The 22,146-nt window shown below is 47.1% G+C and overlaps 1 protein-coding gene across 1 annotated transcript in view; it reads right to left on the reverse strand.

Annotated features, from left to right (window-relative positions):
- LOC138260762 (ectonucleotide pyrophosphatase/phosphodiesterase family member 7-like) overlaps window positions 1-21,711 on the reverse strand; it is a 125,286-nt gene extending 103,575 nt beyond the window's left edge. The window contains exon 1 of the mRNA XM_069209223.1: window positions 21,457-21,711. Within this exon, the coding sequence (XP_069065324.1) occupies window positions 21,457-21,709 (253 nt within the window). The 5' untranslated portion in view covers window positions 21,710-21,711. The remainder of the gene's footprint in view (window positions 1-21,456) is intronic.
- Window positions 21,712-22,146: the final 435 nt, after the last annotated feature.

A 22,146-nucleotide genomic window follows, 5' to 3' on the forward strand; every position in this document is an offset into this window, starting at 1 on the left:
GAAGCTGGATCAGAGGAGCCAGTCCAGTAGGGATGGTGGCAGCAGTACCTCAGTGCAGCCTGAGAGAAGGGTACACATTCCTAAAGACTTAGTGAAGGACTATAAGAGGGAGGATGACATATACTTGTGGTTTAAGGGGTATGAGTCTACACTCCACATGAACCTGGTCCCTGACGCACACTGGGGGGCGGGTCTGTGGGAGCACTTTGAGGTAGTTGTGAGGGACACTCTGACATCCTTAGGGGACCCTCAGGGACTCACCTACACCCTTATGAAGAACGTCCTACTCACAAGATATGGTCTGACCCATGAGCAGTATAAGGACAAGTTTAGGTCCTACAAAAAGAAAGAGTACCAAACTTGGTAGGAGTGTGTAGATTCCTTTTGCAGGTCACTGGATGGTTGGGTGAAGAGCAGTAAGGTAACAGCATATGAGGGGCTTTACAATGTAATTGCTTGGGAGCACTTGTACAGTCTTTGTTTTCCAGAGCTGAGCCAGCACCTTATTGACAGCAAGCTGACTGACCCCAGGAAGCTTGCTCAGGAAGCGGACCGTTAGGAGATCACCAGGGTCCTCAAGGGTTATGGAGGAGACCATGCCAAGGGTGGGCAGGGTCCCTCTCAGACGAAAGGGGGGGGGGTAAGGGTAAAGAGGGAGAGTTCTCTAAAGGGCCGTAACCTAGTTCCCAGGGTAAGGATTCCCAGCCCCCCAGTGAGAAGAATCCATGGTTCTCCAAAGGAAAACCTGTGGAGGGTGGTCCCTGCAAGTGTTATGCATGTGATCAGGTGGGTCATGTGAGAGGGGATCCCAAATGTACCAAGTGGAGACCAGCACCCACTTCTGCTCAGTCACAGGGTTTAGCCAGTGTAGCTCTCGGGGAGGCGTTGGTTCCAGGTGGGTGGGAGTCAGCTGAAATTACCCTTGTCTCACTAGGGGACAGTGAGATAGGCCAGAGAACCCTTGTGCCTGAAAACAAAATAATGTACAGGCAGTGGGTGACCATCAATGGACAGAGGGTAGAGGCTCTGAGAGACTCAGGAGCCAGTGTGACTACCGTGAGGAGTCACCTGGTGTCTGAAGAGCAGATAGATCCCCGTGTACTTCACCAAGTAGTTGCAGTGGACACCTCAGAGCGCCTTTGCACAGTGGCGCAGGTTCCCTTTTTATGGGGGGGTCTCAGATTCCTTGAAAGTAGCTGTGAGTCCAACCATGCCTGTAGATTGTTTGCTTGTCAATGACCTGGATAATTCCCCTTGGAAGGAGGTGGAACACAGGTCACACTTGGAGATGTTGGGTCTGCCTGGGTGGGTGTGAGTGTCTACCCAGTCAATGGCAACCTGTCAGGGTGGTCAGAAGCCCCTGGAGCCTGAAACAGTGGCCCAGGGGTCCACCAGTAGGAGGAAGGGCAAAGGGCTGGGAAACTGGCCCCAGAAGTTCCCACGGTCCGGGAGGAGGCGGAGCCTGACGGTGCTGCCCCGGAGCCTACGGGGAACAGGTGGCTGAGCAGGGGGAGATCCCTGAGCTGTCACAGTGGCAGCAGGAAGGGAAGCCCACCAGGGAGGCATTCTGGGAGGCACAGAGAGTATGCCCTACTCTGGAGGGTTTGCGGCAGCAGGCTTCAGACCAGGCGTTTGGCAAGGAGCCAGGATCCCACCTAGTCAATTGGGAGGACGGCCTCCTACATAGTGACTCTAAGATTGCTGAGCCTGAGTCAGCACGTGTGCTGGTGGTACCCCAGTGCTTCAGAGCCTTCCTACTGGGTCTGGCTCATGATGTGCCTTTTTCTGGCCATTCGAGGCAAGACAAGACCTTTGACAGGCTTGTCACCCACTTTTACTGGTCCCTAATGTGCAGGCACTCAGATGCACGTTGTAGGTCTTGCCAAACTTGTCGGGCAAGTGACAAGAATGAGGGGAAATGCAAGGCTCCCCTCCAACCTTTTAATGTGGTTAGTACCCCCTTTGAAAGGGTTGGTATTGACATTGTGGGGCCTCAGGATCCCAAGACAGCCATGGGCAACAGATTTATCCTGGTCTTGGTGGACCATGCTACCCGGTACCCAGAAGCCATTCCTTTGAGGTCAATCACCTCCCCTGTGGTGGGACGTGCTTTGATGGGCAGTTTTACCCGCATGGAGTTCCCCAAGGAAGTGGTATCTGATAGGGGTACCAACTTCATATCTACTTATATGAAGTCTCTGTGGCAGGAGTGTGGTGTAATGTATAAGTTCACCACTCCTTACCACCCCCAAAGCAATGGTCTTGTTGAAAGGTTCAACTGCACCTTAAAAGGCATGATCCTGGGCCTGTCAGAGCCCTTGAGTTATGAGTGGGATATCCTCTTGCCATGCCTTCTGTTCGCCTACAGGGAGGTGCCTCAAAAAGGGCTTGGATTTAGTCCTTTTGAGTTACTGTATGGCTACCCTGTCAGGGGACATTTAGGGGGTCATTTTGACCCTGGCGGTACATGACCGCCAGGGCTAAAATGACGGAAGCACCGCCAACAGGCTGGCGGTGCTTCCTGGCTTATTACGACCGCGGCGGAAGCGCCGCGGTCGCACCGCCGGTGGCGGAGGTATTCCGCCACATTTTCCCCGGCGGTGATAATCCGCCTGGGCAGTGCTGCTAGCAGCGCTGCCCAGGGGATTACGAGTCCCCGACCGCCAGCCTTTTTCTGGCGGTTTGAACTGCCTGGAAAAGGCTGGCGGTTCGGGGAGTCGTGGGGCCCCTAGGGGCCCCTGCACTGCCCATGCCACTGGCATGGGCAGTGCAGGGGCCCCCTGACAGGGCCCCATGCGGCTTTTAACTGTCTGCTATGCAGACAGTGAAAAGAGCGACGGGTGCAACTGCACCCGTCGCACGGCCGCAACACCGCCGGCTCCATTTGCAGCCGGCTCCTGTGTTGCGGCCCACATCCCCGCTGGGCGGAAACCTGGTTTCCGCCCGCCGGCCCAGCGGGGATGTCAAAATGGGCACCGCGTGAGTGCGGCCGCATTGGCAGCTGCACAGCGGTTACAACATGGCGGGCGGCGTTTGCCAATGTTGTAATGAGGCCCTTAGTCTGGTAAAAGAAGGCTTGGAGAAAGCCCCTAGTAAACCCCCTCCCCCCCCGGATGTATTCAGTTACATGCTGGCTTTTATGAGCCTCACTGCCTACTTCAGGGCTCACGAAGAAGAGAACCTAGAAGCAAGCCACGAAGACATGAAATGCTGGTATGACCAGAATGCCACTCTGGTCAAGTTTCAGCCTGGCCAGAAAGTGTAAGTGATGGCGCCAGTGGAGTCTAGGGTGCTCCAGGACAAGTGGACTGTGCCATTTGAGGTGGTGGAGCGCAAGAGCGAGGTCACCTACCTGGTGAACTTGTGGACTCCTAGGATCCCCTTGAGGGTCCTGCATGTTAACAGCCTCAAGCCGAACTTTGAGTGAACTGAATTGTCTATGCTCCTAGCAACAGATGATGGGGTGGAGGAAGAGAGTGAGTCTCTTCCTGACCTCCTGTCTGCTAGAGAGAAGGACGGGTCTGTGGAGGGTGTGGACCTCTCCCCCCGACCCCAGAACAACAGAGGGACTCTCGCCAAGTGTTGGATCAGTTTGCCTCCCTGTTCTCCTTGATCCCAGAGGTCACACACTTCTGTACACATAATGTTGACACTGAGGACAGTCCACCTGTGAAACAGAAGATTTACCGGGTGACAGATAAGGTCAGGGCTAGCATCAAAGATGAGGAATCAAAGATGTTAGCCCTAGGGGTAATTGAGTTTTCCAGTAGTGCTTGGGCCAGCCCAGTGGTCTTGGTCCCTAAGATTGCTGCTCCTGGTGCCACCCCAGAACTCTGGTTCTGTGTGGACACCGAGGTCTCAATGCAGTCGCTAATACTATCATGCACCCCATCTCCACAGCTGATGAGCTTGTTGATCGGTTGGAAGCTGCCGAATAGCTTAGTACCTTTGACTTGGCGTCTGGGTATGGGCAGATTGCCTTAACTGAGGGGGCCAAGGAGAGGTCAGCATTTTTTACCCCAGATGGGCACTACCAGTTTAAAGTAATGCCCTTTGGGATGAAAAATGACCCTGCCATCTTTCAGAGGTTGGTCAACCAGGTGTTGGCTGGACTGGATGATTTCAGTGTAGCCTACCTGGATGACTTTGCTGTGTTCATTTCTTCTTAGGAGGAACGATTGCAGCACCTCTGCAAAGTGTTGGAGGCCCTGCAAAAGGCAGGGCTCACTATTAAGGCAAGTAAGTGCCAAATAGGGCAGGGTTCTCTCGTGTACTTGGGACACCAGGTGGGGAGTGGCCAGGTGGCACCCCTACAGCCAACAATTGACACCATTCTGACTTGGGAGCCTCCCAAGATCCAGACAGAGGTGAGGGCCTTTTTAGGTCTCACTGGCTATTAGAGGAGGTTTGTCAAGGGGTGCTCCCTTGAATGAGTTGACTTCCAAGAAGCAACCAAAGAAGGTGATCTGTATGGAGTTTTGCCAGACAGCTTTTGAAGCCCTGAAGGCAGCCATGTGAACAGCACCTGCTTGCCAGGCCTAAACCTTTCCTTTTCATACATGTAAGGCTCCCCTAAGGTAAGTCCTAGGTAGCCCCATGGACAGGGAGCAGTGTATGTTAAAGGTGGGACATGTACTGATGTGTGGTTCATATCCTAACAGTGGAATACTGCTAAATTCAGTCTTCACTGTTGCAAGGCCTATCTCTCTCATAGGCTAACATGGTGGCTGCTTTTAAACAACTCCAATGTGTAGATTCCCTTTGAGAGCAGATAGAAATATGGAGTTTGGGGTCTCTGATCTCACAATTTAAAAATATATCTTTTAGTGAAGTTTTTTTTTTAGATTGTTAGTTTGAAAATGCCACTTTTAGAAAGTAGGCATTTTCTTGCTTAAACCATTTTGTGACTCTGCCTGTTTGTGGATTGCCTGTCTGGGTCAGTTTGGCAGTTGGTCTGTTTGTGAATCCCCTCTAGACAGTGAGACAAAGGGAGCTGGGGTGTAGCCTGCATATCCTGAGGGGCCTTCTGTGCTAGAGTGGAGGGATAGTGGTCACTTACACCTGAACGGGCTGTGCCTGCCATCTCACAGTGCAGTCTCCTGCCCCCTGATGTATGTCTGGGGCCTGGCCTGGGCAAGGTAGGGTTTTGTGAACAACAGAGACTTTCCTTTGAAGTATGCCTACTTCAAAGGCAAAAAGGGGTATATGTATTGGGCCCAAAACCCCTGGAAATTAGGTCACTTCTGGAACCAAGAGGAACCTCTGCCCAGGAGAAGAGCTGAAGAGCTGAGGAGGAGCTCTGCCCCTGCCTGTGACTGTGCTTTGTTGGGCTATCCTACAGTTGCTGCTTCTGCCTTTGAAATGGGACAAAGAAATGACTTTGTGGTATATTCCTGCTTGTGAAGAATCTCTAAGGGCTTGAATTGAGCTTGCCTCCTGTTTTGAAGTCTCAGGGACATCAAAGACTTCCTCTGCCAGCACTTGGACTCTCTGCTGAGACCCCTGCCCTGCTAAGTAGTGCCCTACCCAGTCCCTGGGCCCTTGAAAGGTGAAGTTGGCAGAACAAGAACTGAAAATCCACACAGAACGCCGTGCAGGAAACTTTTCGATGCACCATCTGCAACACGGTTTTAAACGATGCGCTACCGGCTTCGTGGCTAAAATCGATGCTCCACCTGCATCGCGTCTGGGAGATCGACGCATCGCGGCAGGAGAAACAACGCTCAACACCTGCTTGCGGTTGCTTATAATGACTCAAACCCTATGCAACGCAATTTTCTAACACTGTGTGACCGGATTTTCCAGGCATCGCCCCTGGGCATCAAAGTCAACCTGACTCTGTACGGATCCGAGGTGCCCCGTCTGGGAATCGTTGCATCACTTTCTTGCAAGGGAGAAAACGATACACCGCCGACCCGACCGGAGAAGAAATGATGCACGTCTTACCTTGCGAGGAAGTCATCAACGCATCACTGCCTTTTCCGATGCACTGGTGTGGTGTCCATTTTGTAGTGTTTCACTGTATTACTGCGTGTATTGGTACAAATAATTGATACATTGCTTCTGAGTTAAGCCTGCCTGCTCATGCCAAGCTACCACGGGGGTGAGTGGGGTTTAACCAGGTGTGTTTCCTCTTTACCCTGACTAGAGTGAGGGTCCTTGCTTGGACCCTGACTGCCAACCAAAGACCCCGTTTCTAACAGCCACCCACTGTCCCACGCCACCCTCTGCAGTGGTTTTAGTAGACTGTTGTTGTGAACAGCCCTTCCGAAACTGTGCATCATGGGAGGAAGAAAGGATAGCTGCCCGAGGTCTCCCTACGTAGTCCTTGTTACCTTGTCTAGAGACACTCAGAGGAGCAGCTAGGAGACAGCACATGCACCAATAGAAGAGCAGGGTCATGGCACAGTGGGAAAATATTAGTTGGAAGAACAAGGCATGTTGGACCTGATGCTTTGGAGACAGGACAGCATGCAACCGCAATGCAATCCCATTTGCTGCCAGGCATTAGCCCTTCAAGCAGCTAGATCCGTTGTGACTGTGCAACGCCTCCAACCCAGTCCGCAGAAGAGCTAATTATATTTTCTGTTTACAGCCTTGTATGCGTTCGGTGAGATAGTGCAGCTGGTTAACACACCTGTGGCAGAGATATATGTAAGGCCTGTAGAACATAGATTTGACTCTGTAAGACACGATTCAGCCTTTCATTTATTCAAGATCAAAAATATGGGTTTTAATTGGTTGCATTGCATTGTATTGTAGCATTTATATAGTGCGTTCTTCCCCACTGTGGATTTTCGGATGGATAATACACAACACGGCTGGCAGAAGGCTGCATTTGTTGTGATCCTTATCTAGGAAGTTGACTGGTGTTGTGCATGTGTAACCAGCGGTGCTCACATTATAACCCGTCTTGGGGCACATGGTCAGGAGGTGTGATTGAAGAAGAAGTCGGGGTGCTGTGCGCGTGTACATAATAAATAACGATTGGCAAAGCTGATAGGGGTGCCCTGGGGATGGATAGGATTTGCCAATGCTTTTGAGCAGTCCTGTATATCATCCTTAGCATGGGTTTTGAGAAAAGAAACATGCACTGGCAAAACCAATAGGTTTCGCCCATGTGAAAATCTATTGGCATTGTCAATGTTTTTTCCGTCACACTGCAGTTTAGGGGCTATGCAACATGGGTTAAACAAAACAAAAAAAACGCTATGACACGGCCACTGCTGGCGAGGGAGTGGAACCCGACTGTAGAAACATGCACTCTTGAAGAGGGCATTTCCAAAAGTTTAAAACAAGCATTTGCAACGCAATAGGTCTTTCATTTGGCTGAGTTAGAGCTATTGGTGTTGTAAATGCATAACTGGACTTTTCTTGCCACATAGATTGGTTAACCCTGACGCATAATTTGATCCTCTGTGCCACATAATTCTTGTGGCCCTGCATATAACTAAAGGGCTAGCAGGCATACTGGAAAATTATTTCAAACAGGGAAATTAAAACACAGTTATCAGTAGAAGGAAAAAACAGATCTGATTTTCCTTTTTTGATTGAGCACACAAGCGCTTTGCCCTGTTGTAATCAATCTGTGGGCTTTTAACCAAGGCCACTGCACCCCAGTCACTATCACTAGTTTATGTGCCTGCCTTTCAAAAATTATTTGTTATCATTGGTAAATGCCTTCCGTTTGTCCCTCCTTGGGACAGTTTTATTAACACCTTGGCCATCAACCCTGTCACATGGATAATTGCACATTTGCTGATACATTTGACTGCGAGTTAACTTCTTTTTCCTTTTGTGTCTCTCCTTCGCACTCATGCTCATGGCGGCCATGGCACTTTGAATCGGCTTGCTTATGTCAAGTGTTTTACTTTTCATTTTCTATTTATGTGGCAAGAAAAGTCCAGTTAGAAATTGACAACGCTAATAGCTCTAACGCGAGCAAACAGGACACCCATTGCATTGCAAATGCTTGTTTTAAACTGCGCTGTAATTATGCTCCTTGACCTGGCTTTTACCCTGGCTGCTGGCATCAGGCACTTTAGCATCAGAGCTCCACTGTAATACGTTATGTTAACTTATTTCACTTGTCCCTTTAACCCTTTAAAGCATCCGGGTGCTTCTGCTGAGTGATCATTTAACCAAAGATAATCAACAGCTCGTAGGTCACAAAATGAAGATAATGCCCTAATATCACTTTTCAAATGATAATGTGTGGCCTTGGCTTTCAGGACTGCAGAGCAGCTGTTTTTGCTATCAGTGGACTGTGCCGGGGTTTTCAGTTGTTGCAGTACACTAAAGACGAGGAAATCTTTTAGGTAAGCAACTTTGTAATGCAGTGATCTTTCATCTGATATCAAGGAAACTCACGTTTCACTCAGACTCATCATCGTAATATTTGGCCCGCCATTGCTTTTGGGCTACAGATGTGTGCATCTACCTGTCTGAAAATGCGTAAAAACGTCAAAGGTGGAGAGTTTTTTGGGGAAATGGTGTTAGGAGAAAGTGTCTGGTTTGGGTTATCACTCCTAAGCCCCCCGGCTTCTCTATTTACGACCAGGTGTCTTTATCCGAACGTTTTCAGGTGTTTCACGTTCTAAGGAGAAGATACAAGCCTGAGAAGTTGCTTGTAAAAAATGCCTTCAAGGAGCAGTGATTTGCCACAGACACTCCCTGAATCGACTAAATGGGTAACTCTAACCAAAATGTGAAAGAAATGTTAATATACATACAATTTTGCTACTTCTGGATGATCCCTGGGGCTTGCTTTCACTTTTTCAACACTAATGAAGTTGAAATTCCGCTATCAAAGGGCCTCATTTGCTCTGATGCACCAGTTTCCTTGCATCGCCCTGCGCCCTCCTAACAACAGCATGGTAGCGCTGTATTTATAGTACAGCGCACCATGGTACTCGTTAGCACAACTGCATCAAAACATTTTACACAGTTGTTGTGCTTTGCTAGATTGGCATAAATAAATGTTGATGCTAGTCCAGCAAAGATAGGGGAGGCCATTGAAAAGAGCCTAGCATCAATTCACCGCCTGCCCAGGGTAGGCATTAAAAAATGAGGCTAGAATGGCGCAGTGAAATCTTGTTGATTTCACTATGCCATATTTTTGGGGCCTCCCTGGGGGAACGCCTCCCTTGCATACATTACATCTAGCGCAGGTATAATGTGGCGCAGGGCTTTACAAACTGGTTCAATGGTGACATTGTGGCAATTATTTAAATATGGCGTGGGGGACAGGTTTGCATCTCTGTAGCTTTAAAAAAATGATGCTATGGTGGGGCAAGGTGCTTGTAAATGAGCCCCAAAGTATATTATTGTAGTTCTTACCATGTCAGTTCCTGAATAATCTGATATCAGGCAAAGCAGAGAGCTCATGGGGTGCAGAGCCACAAAACTTACTGAGGTTTAAATTTTAATGGCATGCTGGGGCCTCTCAGGATAAGGAGTTTCTCTTGAAAAAACTCATCTGGATTTCCCTTTTAAGGAGGTCTTCTGCGTTGTTTCGCCTCCGTTATATACTATTCCATATGAGTGGTGCAGGGAGAAAGTTTTGGTATGAAGTGCCTACGTGTCCGCATGGGCAGGCAGCAGGATATTTGTGGGGCTTATGTGACTGTTACACACACAGAAATCTGCAGTGATCGCATTTACTAGCTGCACTTTCATAACATACATCAAAGCATTTCCGATCGATTGCTATAAATTGCATTTATTCTTCATTTATGGCGCGTTGTATTTGAGATATATTTATCTGAAAGTGAAAGGCCGACTACATTGTCCCGGAAAATGTTGTTGCTTTTAGCAAATCTCTGGCCAGCTCTTCAAACTGCCTGACCTTACCCCATGATACTCACAATCACGGTGCAACACCTTTTTATGCACTTCCCCCTTAGGGTGAACTGTGCAATCCTTTGTAAGAGGCTGTCATTGGGTCGCATAGGCCAGCACACATCAGCTGAAGAACTATATGTGCCTGGAAGCTGCAGCAGCCCAGGCTGAGGCACACAACTGGGGAGGACGGGGAACAGGGTGGGGGACTGAAGCTCTTTTAGTCCAGTGGGCATTGCACGCCTGGTATTAGACGTGAGTGAACATTGTGCGATAGACTGCAGCTACCTACCTGTTCCAAAGCCGTACTATAGTCTTCAGCTTCACCCAGTGCTTAATTTGTGCCGCCTTTGCTGGTGCTCGTCATCAGCACTAGTTTCTAACCACTAGCACTTACTTATTATGAGAGTACACCACAAGCTATCGCTCTCTGTATATTTTTGTGTAATGAGCATCATTAGAGTGTTAAACACTTCAATATACTAAAACATCACATACTAGAACTAGCACGCTCAGGCCTTCTCTACGGCTTGGGGTAACTTGCAATTGTCCAAAATTTCAAAATTAAGTGTGAATATTCGTAACAAGTGCTGCCACTGGCATTTTGCAGCAGTGGCAGGAGCTGTGAGTGATGCCAGCTGCACTGGCAGACCTTCGGACCTGGCACTTATATGTTTACACAATAAGCACTGAGTTCACCTTCTGCTCGGCATACCAAAGGTCCCTGGAGGGACAGTAAGCGGTAATCTTAATTAAGTGAGCTCTAGCAGGCAGAAAAATCAACCTTTATGCCAGATATAAAAACAATCATAAAAGCCCACTGCAGGCAAAGCAGAAAGCAGACATAATCTAGCACTGTGAATTATTTACCCACTTTGATTACAAGTTATCATTGTTTGAAATGGGGTCTTTGGTTGGCAGTCATGTTACCCCCTGTCCAAGCAAAGACCCTCACTCTAGTCAGGGTAACTCACACACAATCCAAATTATCCTCTGCCCACCCTCTGGTAGCTTGGCACTGAGCAGTCAGGATTAACTTAGAAGGCAATGTGTAAAGTATTTGAGCAATAAATCATACAATACCACCATATAGCACCACAGAAATACACCACAAAGTGTTTAGAAAAATATATAATATTTTTCTGGATAAATGCAGATCAAAACAATCAAAGTTGCAATAAGTAAATGTTGAGATATCACTGAAAAGAGATATAAAGGGGGTTATTCTAACTTTGGAGGAGTGTTAATCCGTCCCAAAAGTGACGGTAAAGTGACGGATATACCACCAGCCGTATTACGAGTTCCATAGGATATAATGGACTCGTAATACGGCTGGTGGTAAATCCGTCACTTTTCCGTCACTTTTGGGACGGATTAACACCTCCTCCAAAGTTAGAATAACCACCAAAGTGTCTTAAGTCTTTTAAAAGCAAACAAAGTCTGTTTCAAGCATAAATGTGAGAAAGTAGCCTCTTTCTAGCCTTGTTACCCCCACTTTAGGCCTGTTTGTGAGTGTATGTCAGGGTGTTTTCACTGTCTCACTGGGATCCTGCCAACCAGGGCCCAGTGCTCATAGTGAAAACCCTATGTTTTTTTAGTTGTATGTGTCACTGGGACCCTGTTCTCCAGGGCCCCAGTGCTCATAAGTGTGCCTGAATGTGTTACCTGTGTAGTGACTAACTGTCTCACTGAGGCTCTGCTAATCAGAACCTCAGTGGTTATGCTCTCTCATTGCTTTCAAATTGTCACTAACAGGCTAGTGACCAATTTTACCAATTGACATTGGCTTACTGGAACACCCTTATAATTCCCTAGTATATGGTACTGAGGTACCCAGGGTATTGGGGTTCCAGGAGATCCCTATGGGCTGCAGCATTTCTTTTGCCACCCATAGGGAGCTCTGACAATTCTTACACAGGCCTGCCACTGCAGCCTGAGTGAAATAACGTCCACGTTATTTCACAGCCATTTTACACTGCACTTAAGTAACTTATAAGTCACCTATATGTCTAACCTTTACCTGGTAAAGGTTAGGTGCAAAGTTACTTAGTGTGAGGGCACCCTGGCACTAGCCAAGGTGCCCCCACATTGTTCAGGGCCAATTCCCCGGACTTTGTGAGTGCGGGGACACCATTACACGCGTGCACTACATATAGGTCACTACCTATATGTAGCTTCACAATGGTAACTCCGAATATGGCCATGTAACATGTCTATGATCATGGAATTGCCCCCTCTATGCCATCCTGGCATAGTTGACACAATCCCATGATCCCAGTGGTCTGTAGCACAGACCCTGGTACTGCCAAACTGCCTTTCCTTGGGTTTCACTGCAGCTGCTGCCAACCCCTCAGACAGGTTTCTGCCCTCCTGGGGTCAAGCCAGGCTTGTCCCAGGATGGCAGAACAAAGGACTTCCTCTGAGAGAGGGTGTTACACCCTCTCCCTTTGGAAAATGGTGTGAAGGCAGGGGAGGAGTAGCCTCCCCCAGCCTCTGGAAATGCTTTCTTGGGCACAGATGTGCCCAATTCTGCATAAGCCAGTCTACACCGGTTCAGGGGACCCCTTAGCCCTGCTCTGGCGCGAAACTGGACAAAGGAAAGGGGAGTGACCACTCCCCTGACCTGCACCTCCCCTGGGAGGTGTCCAGAGCTCCTCCAGTGTGCTCCAGACCTCTGCCATCTTGGAAACAGATGTGCTGCTGGCACACTGGACTGCTCTGAGTGGCCAGTGCCACCAGGTGACATCAGAGACTCCTTCTGATAGGCTCCTTCAGGTGTTGATAGCCTATCATCTCTCCTAGGTAGCCAAACCCTCTTTTCTGGCTATTTAGGGTCTCTGTCTCTGGGGAAACTTTAGATAACGAATGCAAGAGCTCATCAGAGTTCCTCTGCATCTCTCTCTTCACCTTCTGCCAAGGAATCGACTGCTGACCGCGCTGGAAGCCTGCAAAACTGCAACAAAGTAGCTAAGACGACTACTGCAACTCTGTAACGCTGATCCTGCCGCCTTCTCGACTGTTTTCCTGGTGGTCCATGCTGTGGGGGTAGTCTGCCTCCTCTCTGCACTAGAAGCTCCGAAGAAATCTCCCGTGGGTCGACGGAATCTTCCCCCTACAACCGCAGGCACCAAAAAGCTGCATTACCGGTCCCTTGGGTCTCCTCTCAGCACGACGAGCGAGGTCCCTCGAATCCAGAAACTCTGTCCAAGTGACTCCCACAGTCCAGTGACTCTTCAGTCCAAGTTTGGTGGAGGTAAGTCCTTGCCTCCCTACGCCAGACTACATTGCTGGGAACCGCGACTTTTGCAGCTACTCTGGCCCCTGTGCACTTCCGGCGGAAATCCTTTGTGCACAGCCATGCCTTGGTCCATGGCACTCTAACCTGCATTGCACGACTTTCTAAGTTGGTCTCCGGCGACGTGGGACTCCTTTGTGCAACTTTGGGTGAGCACCGTTTCACGCATCCTCGTAGTGCCTGTTTCTGGCACTTCTCCGGGTGCTACCTGCTGCTGAGAGGGCTCTTTGTCTTGCACGATGTCCCCTCTCTCTCCTGACCCAATTTGCGACATTCTGGTCCCTCCTGGGCCACAGCAGCATCCAAAAACGCTTACTGCACGATTTGCAGCTAGCAAGGCTTGTTGGCGGTCTTTCGGCGGGAAAACACTTTTGCACGACTCTCCACGGCGTGAGGGTTCCGTCCTCCAAAGGGGAAGTCTCTAGCCCTTGTCGTTCCTGCAGAAACCTAAGCTTCTTCTGTCCAGTAGAAGCTTCTTTGCACCCACAGCTGGCATTTCCTGGGCATCTGCCCATCTCCGACTTGCTTGTGACTTTTGGACTTGGTCCCCTTGTTCCACAGGTACCCTCGACTGGAAATCCATCGTTGTTGCATTGCTGGTTTGTGTCTTTCCTGCAGAATTCCCCTGTCACGACTTCTATGTCCTTTGGGGAACTTTAGTGCACTTTGCACTCACTTTTCAGAGTCTTGGGGTGGGCTATTTTTCTAACCCTCACTATTTTCTAATAGTCCCAGTGACCCTCTACAAGGTCACATCGGTTTGGGGTCCATTCGTGGTTCGCATTCCACTTTTGGAGTATATGGTTTGTGCTGCCCCTATCCCTATGTGTCCCCATTGCATCCTATTGTAACTATACATTGTTTGCACTGTTTTCTAAGACTATACTGCATATTTTTGGTATTGTATACATATATCTTGTGTATATTTCCTATCCTCTCACTGAGGGTACACTCTGAGATACTTTGGCATATTGTCTTAAAAATAAAGTACCTTTATTTTTAGTATAACTGTGTATTGTGTTTTCTTATGATATTGTGCATATGACACTAAGTGGTACTGTAGGAGCTTCACTCGTCTCCTAGTTCAGCCTAAACTGCTCTGCTAAGCTACCATTATCTATCAGCCTATGCTGCTAGACACCCTATACACTAATAAGGGATAACTGGGCCTGGTGCAAGGTGCAAGTACCCCTTGGTACTCACTACAAGCCAGTCCAGCCTCCTACAATAAAGTACCTGGTTCGCGTGAAAAATCTCTGCAAAGAACCTCAGAGGAGAAGATGCATGTAAACAAAGGGGTGTGCGTCAATTTCTCGGGCCTGATCTTCATGAGGTGAAGTCGGGCTGCGTCGTTCCGGTTCAGTGTGCGGTGAAATTTTCACCGTGGTGCAGGCTGTGCGTTGTTTCTGGCAGGCTGTGCATTGAATTTCGCCACACAAGGAATCCTTCTTGTAGAGATTAAGGGGGTCATTCCGACCACGGCGGTCTTTTTTCAAGACCGCCGAGGCCGGGGGAGACAGAATACCGCCATTGCCGGCGGTATTCATGCCTCCCTATTCCGACATTTCCGCTGGGCCAGCGGACGGTAACAGCGTTACCGTCCGCTGGGCCAGCGGAAATGGCACCTCAACATTGCCGCCGGCTCGTAATCGTAAGCGAGATTCTAAAACACCAACAACATGGAGACCAATGTTGATGTGCATGCGCGACAGGGCTACGCCTGGGGGCCCCTGCACTGCCCATGCCAAGTGCATGGGCAGTGCAGGGGCCCCCAGGGGCCCCATGCGGCCCCTTACCGCCAGCCTTTCCATGGCAGTGTCTACCGCCATGGACAGGCTGGCGGTTGGGGATTGTGCCCGCCAGGCGGAAACCTGGCGGGAAAATGGAGGGGCCGGCGGTATGGCCGTGGCTTTTGCGCCACGGTCATACTTGCTGGCGGGACACCGCCAGCCTGTTGGCGGTGTTCCCGCCAGCAATCCGCTGGCCGCCAGGGTCAGAATGTCCCCCTAAGTCTTTTTGGTCCTGAGACTTCAGGAAACAGGATGCAACCTCTATCCAAGCCCTTAGAGAGCGCTTCTTCACCACAGCCAGAGAGCAGCAAGGCAGCAGTGCAACAGAAAGGCAGCAGTCCTTCACAGAAAGCAGACAGGTGAATCCTTTGGGAAGCCAGGCAGTTCTTCTTGGCAGGATGCAGGTTCTGGTTCCAGTTTCTTCTCCAGGAAGTGTCTGAGGTGGTAGGGCAGAGGCCCTGTTTAAATACCCAAATGTGACTTGAAGTGGGGGAGACTTCAAAAAGTGGCTTAGAAGTGCACAAGGTCCCCTTTCAGTTCAATCCTGTCTGCCAGGGTCCCAGTAGGGGGTTGGCAGTCCTTTGTGTGAGGGCAGGCTACTGTCCGTTGACATGCAAGTGTTAGGCCCTCCACCCGCCCAGCCCAGGAAGACACATTCAAAATGCAGATGTATGCAAGTGAGGCTGAGTATCCTCTGTATCCTGTGTTTGGGGTGAGTCTGAGTGAATGCACAACAAGCTGTCAACTAAACCCAGTCAGATGTGGATTGTAAGGCACAGAAAGATTTAAGTACAGAGAAATGCTCACTTTCTAAAAGTGGCATTTCTAAAATAGTAATATTAAATCCAACTTCACCAGTCAGCAGGATTTTGTATCACCATTCTGGCCATACTAAATATGACCTTCCTACTCCTTTCAGATCAGCAGCTACAGCTCAAACAATGTATGAGGGCAGCCCCAGTGTTAGCCTATGAAGGGAGCAGGCCTCACAGCAGTGCAAAAACTAATTTAGGAGTTTTACACTACCAGGACATATAACCACACAGGTACCTGTCCTGCCTTTGGCCTACACAGCACCCTGCCCTATGGGTTACCTAGGGAATACCTTAGGGGTGAGTTATATGTAGAAAAGGGGGAGTTTTAGGCTTTGCAAGTACTTTTAAATGCCAAGTCGAATTGGCAGTGAAACTGCACACACAGGCCTTGCAATGGCAGGCCTGAGACAAGGTTAAGGGGCTACTTAAGTGGGTGGCACAATCAGTGCTGCAGGCTCACTAGTAGCATATAATCTACAGGCCCTGGGCATATGTAGTGCACTCTACTAGGGACTTATAAGTAAATTAAATAGTCCAATTGGGTATGATCCAATGTTACCATGTTTAAAGGGAGAGAGCATATGCACTTTAGCACTGGTTAGCAGTGGTAAAGTGTGCAGAGTCTTAAAACCAGCAAAAACAGTATCTAAAAAGTGGAGGTGGCGGGCAAAAAGTTAGGGGTGACCACCATAAGGTGGTCAGGTCTAACACCCATGAACGTATCTAACAGTTTTACACAAATATCGTGGAAACTTCTAGCTGTGTCTGAAAAATGCAACTCAGTAGACTTTCTAATGCCACAGTCGGACGTAAAAGCTTGGGGCTGCAGAGTGGCTGAAATATGTGTTGCTCTTAGGCTATGAAGAGAGCAATGAACTCTCATTAGGGATAAATAAAAAGTAAGCCGTCTAGAAAAGGTAAAAGCACTAGGTAAGAGTGTCCCTCCTTTCTTCAGGACTTGTGCCAATGGTGTTTCTGGTTACCTCTGAAGGTCCTTTCATAGTGTAAATGCCAACATTATTCCATTACACACTTCTCAAAGGAAAGCTATGCACCGCAGGGAGAGACGGTGACATACACTGTCTAAGTGCACTGAGCAACAAGCTTGAGTATGATTTTCTCCTGAAAAGCCCATGCTGAGACCAATGAATATGAACAACTGCAAACATAGCCTACTCCGATTTTTTTTTTACTCTGCCCGGTCCCAGTGAATCCCTGCTTAAAACCCTGCAGGTGTTTTTTAAAGGACTCTTGTGCACATAAACTATGTGGCTAGCTTCATCATGGGGTCATTCACCCAGAATGACTGTGCCTCTGGGTGAGCTCGACCTTAAGATTGGAAGCACTTGAATCTCCACCTTTCTTAAACCAGTTGTGTCAGAAGCATTTGCATTATGGTAAACCTTCATTAAAAAGGATATAATTTTGGTGACATTTCATAAATATAATTTTATGGACTGCCTTCTTTACATGGATGCTTTTTTTAATCTGAAGAGTTTTCCTTCTTCACATACCCATGATCAATAATGGGTGGTTGGTGCATAATTTCTGCACCATTTATTCCTCATTTGGTCAAGTTTAGGTTTAGAGTTGCAAATAATTGCAGGAAAGTGATTGCAAATGCTAGTGAGTATCCGCAAAGATGCTACTGTGTGTGTGTGTGTCTGGGTGTATGTGTGTGTGTGGGGGGTGGGGGGGTGGGTTGCATTGAGCACTACCAAGAGAACGTATACTACTTGGATTTGAAGGCTGAATGTTTCTTTTTTCACACATCTACTATGTCCAAGTCAAACGTTGTGTGAACTGGACTGTGTACCGCACTCACCACTATGCCTTATTCAATACATCCCTTCGAAGTACATTCACCTTCAGCAACGTACAACTGCATATTGTTTATTCTAACTATAATGCAGGGGATCCTTCAAACTCAGTATTAAACTCATTTCTATACTATAGGCAGCATAAAAAATCCCTAGTTGCCTGTAATAAAAAAAAGACATTGCCGCTCAACTGTCAGAACTTATTATATTTGAGTTCTGGTATTACAATTTCTGCTGCCAGCAGCTGAGGCATAAGGCAAGTCACAGAACCTAATTAAAGCTTTACTTTAAAAAACAGAAAGGTGGCTTTTCCTTCTTCTGCTCTTTGTCTAGACAACCTGTCATAGGCAGAAGGGGGATATTTATGGCAACATCTTTCCACACTTTAAGTAAATATAGGAAAGATAGAAGCTCCCTGCATGTTTCCATACATTCTGAGCTACACCATTTGTTACAACTCTGATTTGTATTTAAATTATTAAAAGATGTTTTTGCAATAAATATCTAGGCCCTTTTTGGTGTGTTTAATTTTGTAGTAGAGACTCCAATCACATTATTTTTGTTTATACACATCTTATCTCTTTCATATGAAATAACCCCACGTCAAAGCATTTAAGTAGTTTGTGGAATGGATGTGACTATGTATTATAAGGAATAGAGTACCTCCTGACATACATTATATGGATATTGCCTGACACCTGGAGAACCATGACTTATAAAGGAACTCGGCATTCAGCCTCATTCCTATATACAGTCATAGAACTCCTTGGTGACTCGCAATATCCTAATGTATGGCAGTGGGATACTATTTCCCATATATATTCATTAACTTTTACAGAAAGAGTGACATGCCCTGAAGGTATTTAGTGCACAATCTGAAGTAGGTAGTATCTAATTAAAGAAAGGGCCACCAGAAAAGGTCTCTGTGGCACACGTGACAAAAGCATGGGTATACACCCACTCACAGGCAAATGCGCACTATTGACCTTTGTGTGTTTGTCTTGCTGGTACAAATTTGCAATTGAAAAATGGACTAACTCTAGTTCTTCGTCTTTTACAGGTCAGTAAATGTAATCGTATTGAACTGGGTACAGTATGACACCTGTACTATGAGATGACAAAACATAAGTACATAAAATAAGCCATTTACTACAAAGCTGTACTAACAAACAACAGAAACATATAATGCACATGGCACTGAAATGGGAAAGCAGTTAGAAAAGCATCACAGGGATCAGTGTATGTCATATGTATCCTATGATAGACAAGGCAAAATAGTATAGTACAATGTGTACAAAACAAAAACATGAGAAAGACAGATAAAACACATAAGATGAAAATGTGCAATAAAGTTATAGGAGATGCTGAGGATAAAGCCATCAGATAGAAACTCAGCCAATAAGTCAGGAGTACCAGTAATGCAGCAGGTGCACAACCAAACCATAGCATACACAGACTATAAAAATGTATCATATGATTCACAAATACCAAAAAATGTAAAAAAGTCACTAGAAAAAAAGCATAGGTAAGGCACGGAGCAAAAGCACATGATACACACTAGTGCAAAAGGAATGCCTGAAGATAATATTAAACCTTAAAATGTATACATAACAGCCACATGTAAAAAACAACAAGGCAAAAACATGAGCTATTTACAAAACCAAATCATGAGATACACACACGACAAAAGTATTGCAAACACATCAGAAAAAAGTATAAATTGCACACAATACAACAAAAACTTATGATACATGTGACAAAAGCAAGGACACATAGAACAAATCTTTAAATATGCACCCGCTAAAAGCATTGCAAATACACAACAGAAAAGCTTACGTTGCACACACCATAAAATCACAGGATATACACAGAACTAAAACATATACTGCGCCCACCACAGAGGGAAAGACATTCACTCCACGTGACTGGCTATATGAAGTCCATTCCTATGGGTTGCTCTGAGCCACTCCTGGATGGACTTCTCAGAGGGCACACCATGGTCACTTGACAGATGCCACCCCCAGGGGTCTGACGCGTCGTGTAAGTGCAACTACAACACAATAAGACAAAGGCCCTGAGTACACACAAAGAAAGATAGAATACATACCGTAAGTGCACATGCTAAAGGCATAAGTAAGATAAGCAGAAATAGCATAGCCCTCCCAAACACAGTAACATTGTGGAGTAATCTTACACAGTAAACGATTTTGACAGAGTGTGGTAAGCATTCAGCAAGAGAAAACATGAAGATGCGACAAAAGGAAAGGATGCGCACAAACAATCACAGGGTACACGCTCATGACAAAATAGAGGATGCATTCATAACAAAAGCATAGGGCGCCCACATAACTAAAGCATGGAATACACACAAAACTAATGAGACTCGTTATAAAAGCATTACATTCTCCGTTGACAAAAGCCATGCTCTGTATGTAAGGCGCCATATCATTCCCACAGGGAGACATACACAGGCTTAAGCCTCACATGGCACAGCTATCCCATAAGAAACACATGATTTGAAGGATTAGCAATAGGCGGCAGAGCTATGCCTCAAGTTACAGACCAAGAGAGTCGTGATTGAGACATCAGCTTACTCGCAAGGGACACCGAATTTACAGGCTCATTGGTTGCACAGCACAGATGTGTCAGATGACCAATAATTCACAGTCTCGGGATTCACAGAGCAGCAGCCTCCTATAGATTACAGGGATCATACGAATGTTATCTTTTAGAAAGCAGAACTATCACTCGGGTTTCACTAATCATACAGGTCGAGGCATTGGGTCTGTACAGTAGAGCTTTCTCTCACTCTACTTAAAACTTGCAGGTTTAGAGACATTCATAGGGTGATTGAGAATACACTTTTTTTTACAAAGCGGGCTGGCTTATACTTTGGGTGTCACTGTTTAACCTACATGACTAGTTGAAAATAAAGTTCAACAAAGCAAGTTTTTAGAATGACTCCAGTTGTCAGTGGCGTAACAAAGACCCCCGCAGCCCCTGCGGTGCGAGGGGGGGGCGAGCTCCAGAGGGCCCCCTCAGCACAGTACCCTGTGCGCGGGCGACGGGCCCCTGAATACCCTACAGTATTTTGCAGAGGGGTGGGGGGCATTCAGTTTCCTTACTCCACTGCCTAATGATAGCTAAAAGCTGGGATCAGGTCACTAGCCGTTGTGATGTCTTTGTTCTAACATTGACCCAATCATTATATGATGGATTCGTCGTACCTGATTTTCAGTATTTCACGCCTTACACTTCACCCTCAGTCGGAGGTTCTACCCTCATTGGATTGATATTCGTCCTGTGAATAAGCAAATTACCTCTCACAGCATTAAAACGACCACCCATCCTAAAATTTAGCTCACTTTCAAAAACCTGCAGTTTGCATAGCATTCCTTGGGTCCCCTTCCAAAATCACTCAGTCTCTCCCTTCTTGGAAACTTACAAGGAGTAAACGTGGAGCGCGGCCCCTGAGACACCCATATTTCACTGATATTAATAGGCCTTCGGCTGAATGAAGTGCACGCTGGCGGTGGAGGGGCCCGGCACCACAGGGCCTACGTTGTGTCCCCTGATCTCAATACTGTGCTCTAAAGGAGTTTATATTTAAGTCTCTAGGCACACTCCTGCATGGAGATCCTCGTTGTAGCTTCTATATCCTACGTTATAAAATGAACGCTCCCAGGCTTTCAGCGCCTCAGTTCGCTACAGACTGAACACCTTAGGCTTTCTCTGGAACTTTAAAAAATATTGATCATAGGATGGAAAGTTTCCAACTGTCCTCACACTGGATTTGTTTAATTTCTGAACTAACAACATACCAGTCGGACAACGTGACAGGATTTACTAATAAAAAGCCATTACAAACTTCCTGCTTGTCCCTGATGTTTACTTACCAGTAATGGTTGTGAAGTGGGAGGGCGATGTCATTGTCACAAAGGGTGGGGTTATGTACTTGGCCTTCACCCCTTCCTCTGCTAGGCGGTCTAAATTGGGGGTGTCCACGTCCTGGTCGTAGTTCCAGCGGAACCCATCGAAAGAGATGACCAGCAACTTGCCGAAGCCCGACTGCGCACTGGGGCTGATGGGGGCGCACGCGGCTGTTGCCAGGAGGGGAAGCAGGAGAAGCATAGCGCTGTGGCTCCTCATGGTGAAAGGCTCAGGCTGCAAGGATTCGATCCCATCCCTTTACTTCCACGCCTTGTCACTATCTTATCTCTCTGTCCATTCAGTGCAAAGCTCAAAAGAGGAAGGCTTCTGCAGTCTTGTGCATAGATTTCACTTTGATAGACCACGTCTGCCTGAGAGTTGATATTTTATGAAATATTTCCACTTGTGAACGTTTTTTCTTTATTCCATTTCTTTAATTCACACATAGAAATACATGACCAACTTATTTGTGAACGTTTTTTCTTTATTCCATTTCTTTAATTCACACGTAGAAATAAATGACCAACTTATTTTCTGGCAGTTTCGTTTCCCTGAGGCCTAGTTTTCCTCATCATAGTCCTTATGTTATGAGTTTTTCTCGATATATAGACATGATGTGCCTACGTGAGGGTTTGCAGGCCTCTTTTCTTATATTC

Source organism: Pleurodeles waltl, chromosome 10 (genome assembly GCF_031143425.1).
Source record: "Pleurodeles waltl isolate 20211129_DDA chromosome 10, aPleWal1.hap1.20221129, whole genome shotgun sequence".
Lineage (NCBI taxonomy): Eukaryota > Metazoa > Chordata > Amphibia > Caudata > Salamandridae > Pleurodeles > Pleurodeles waltl.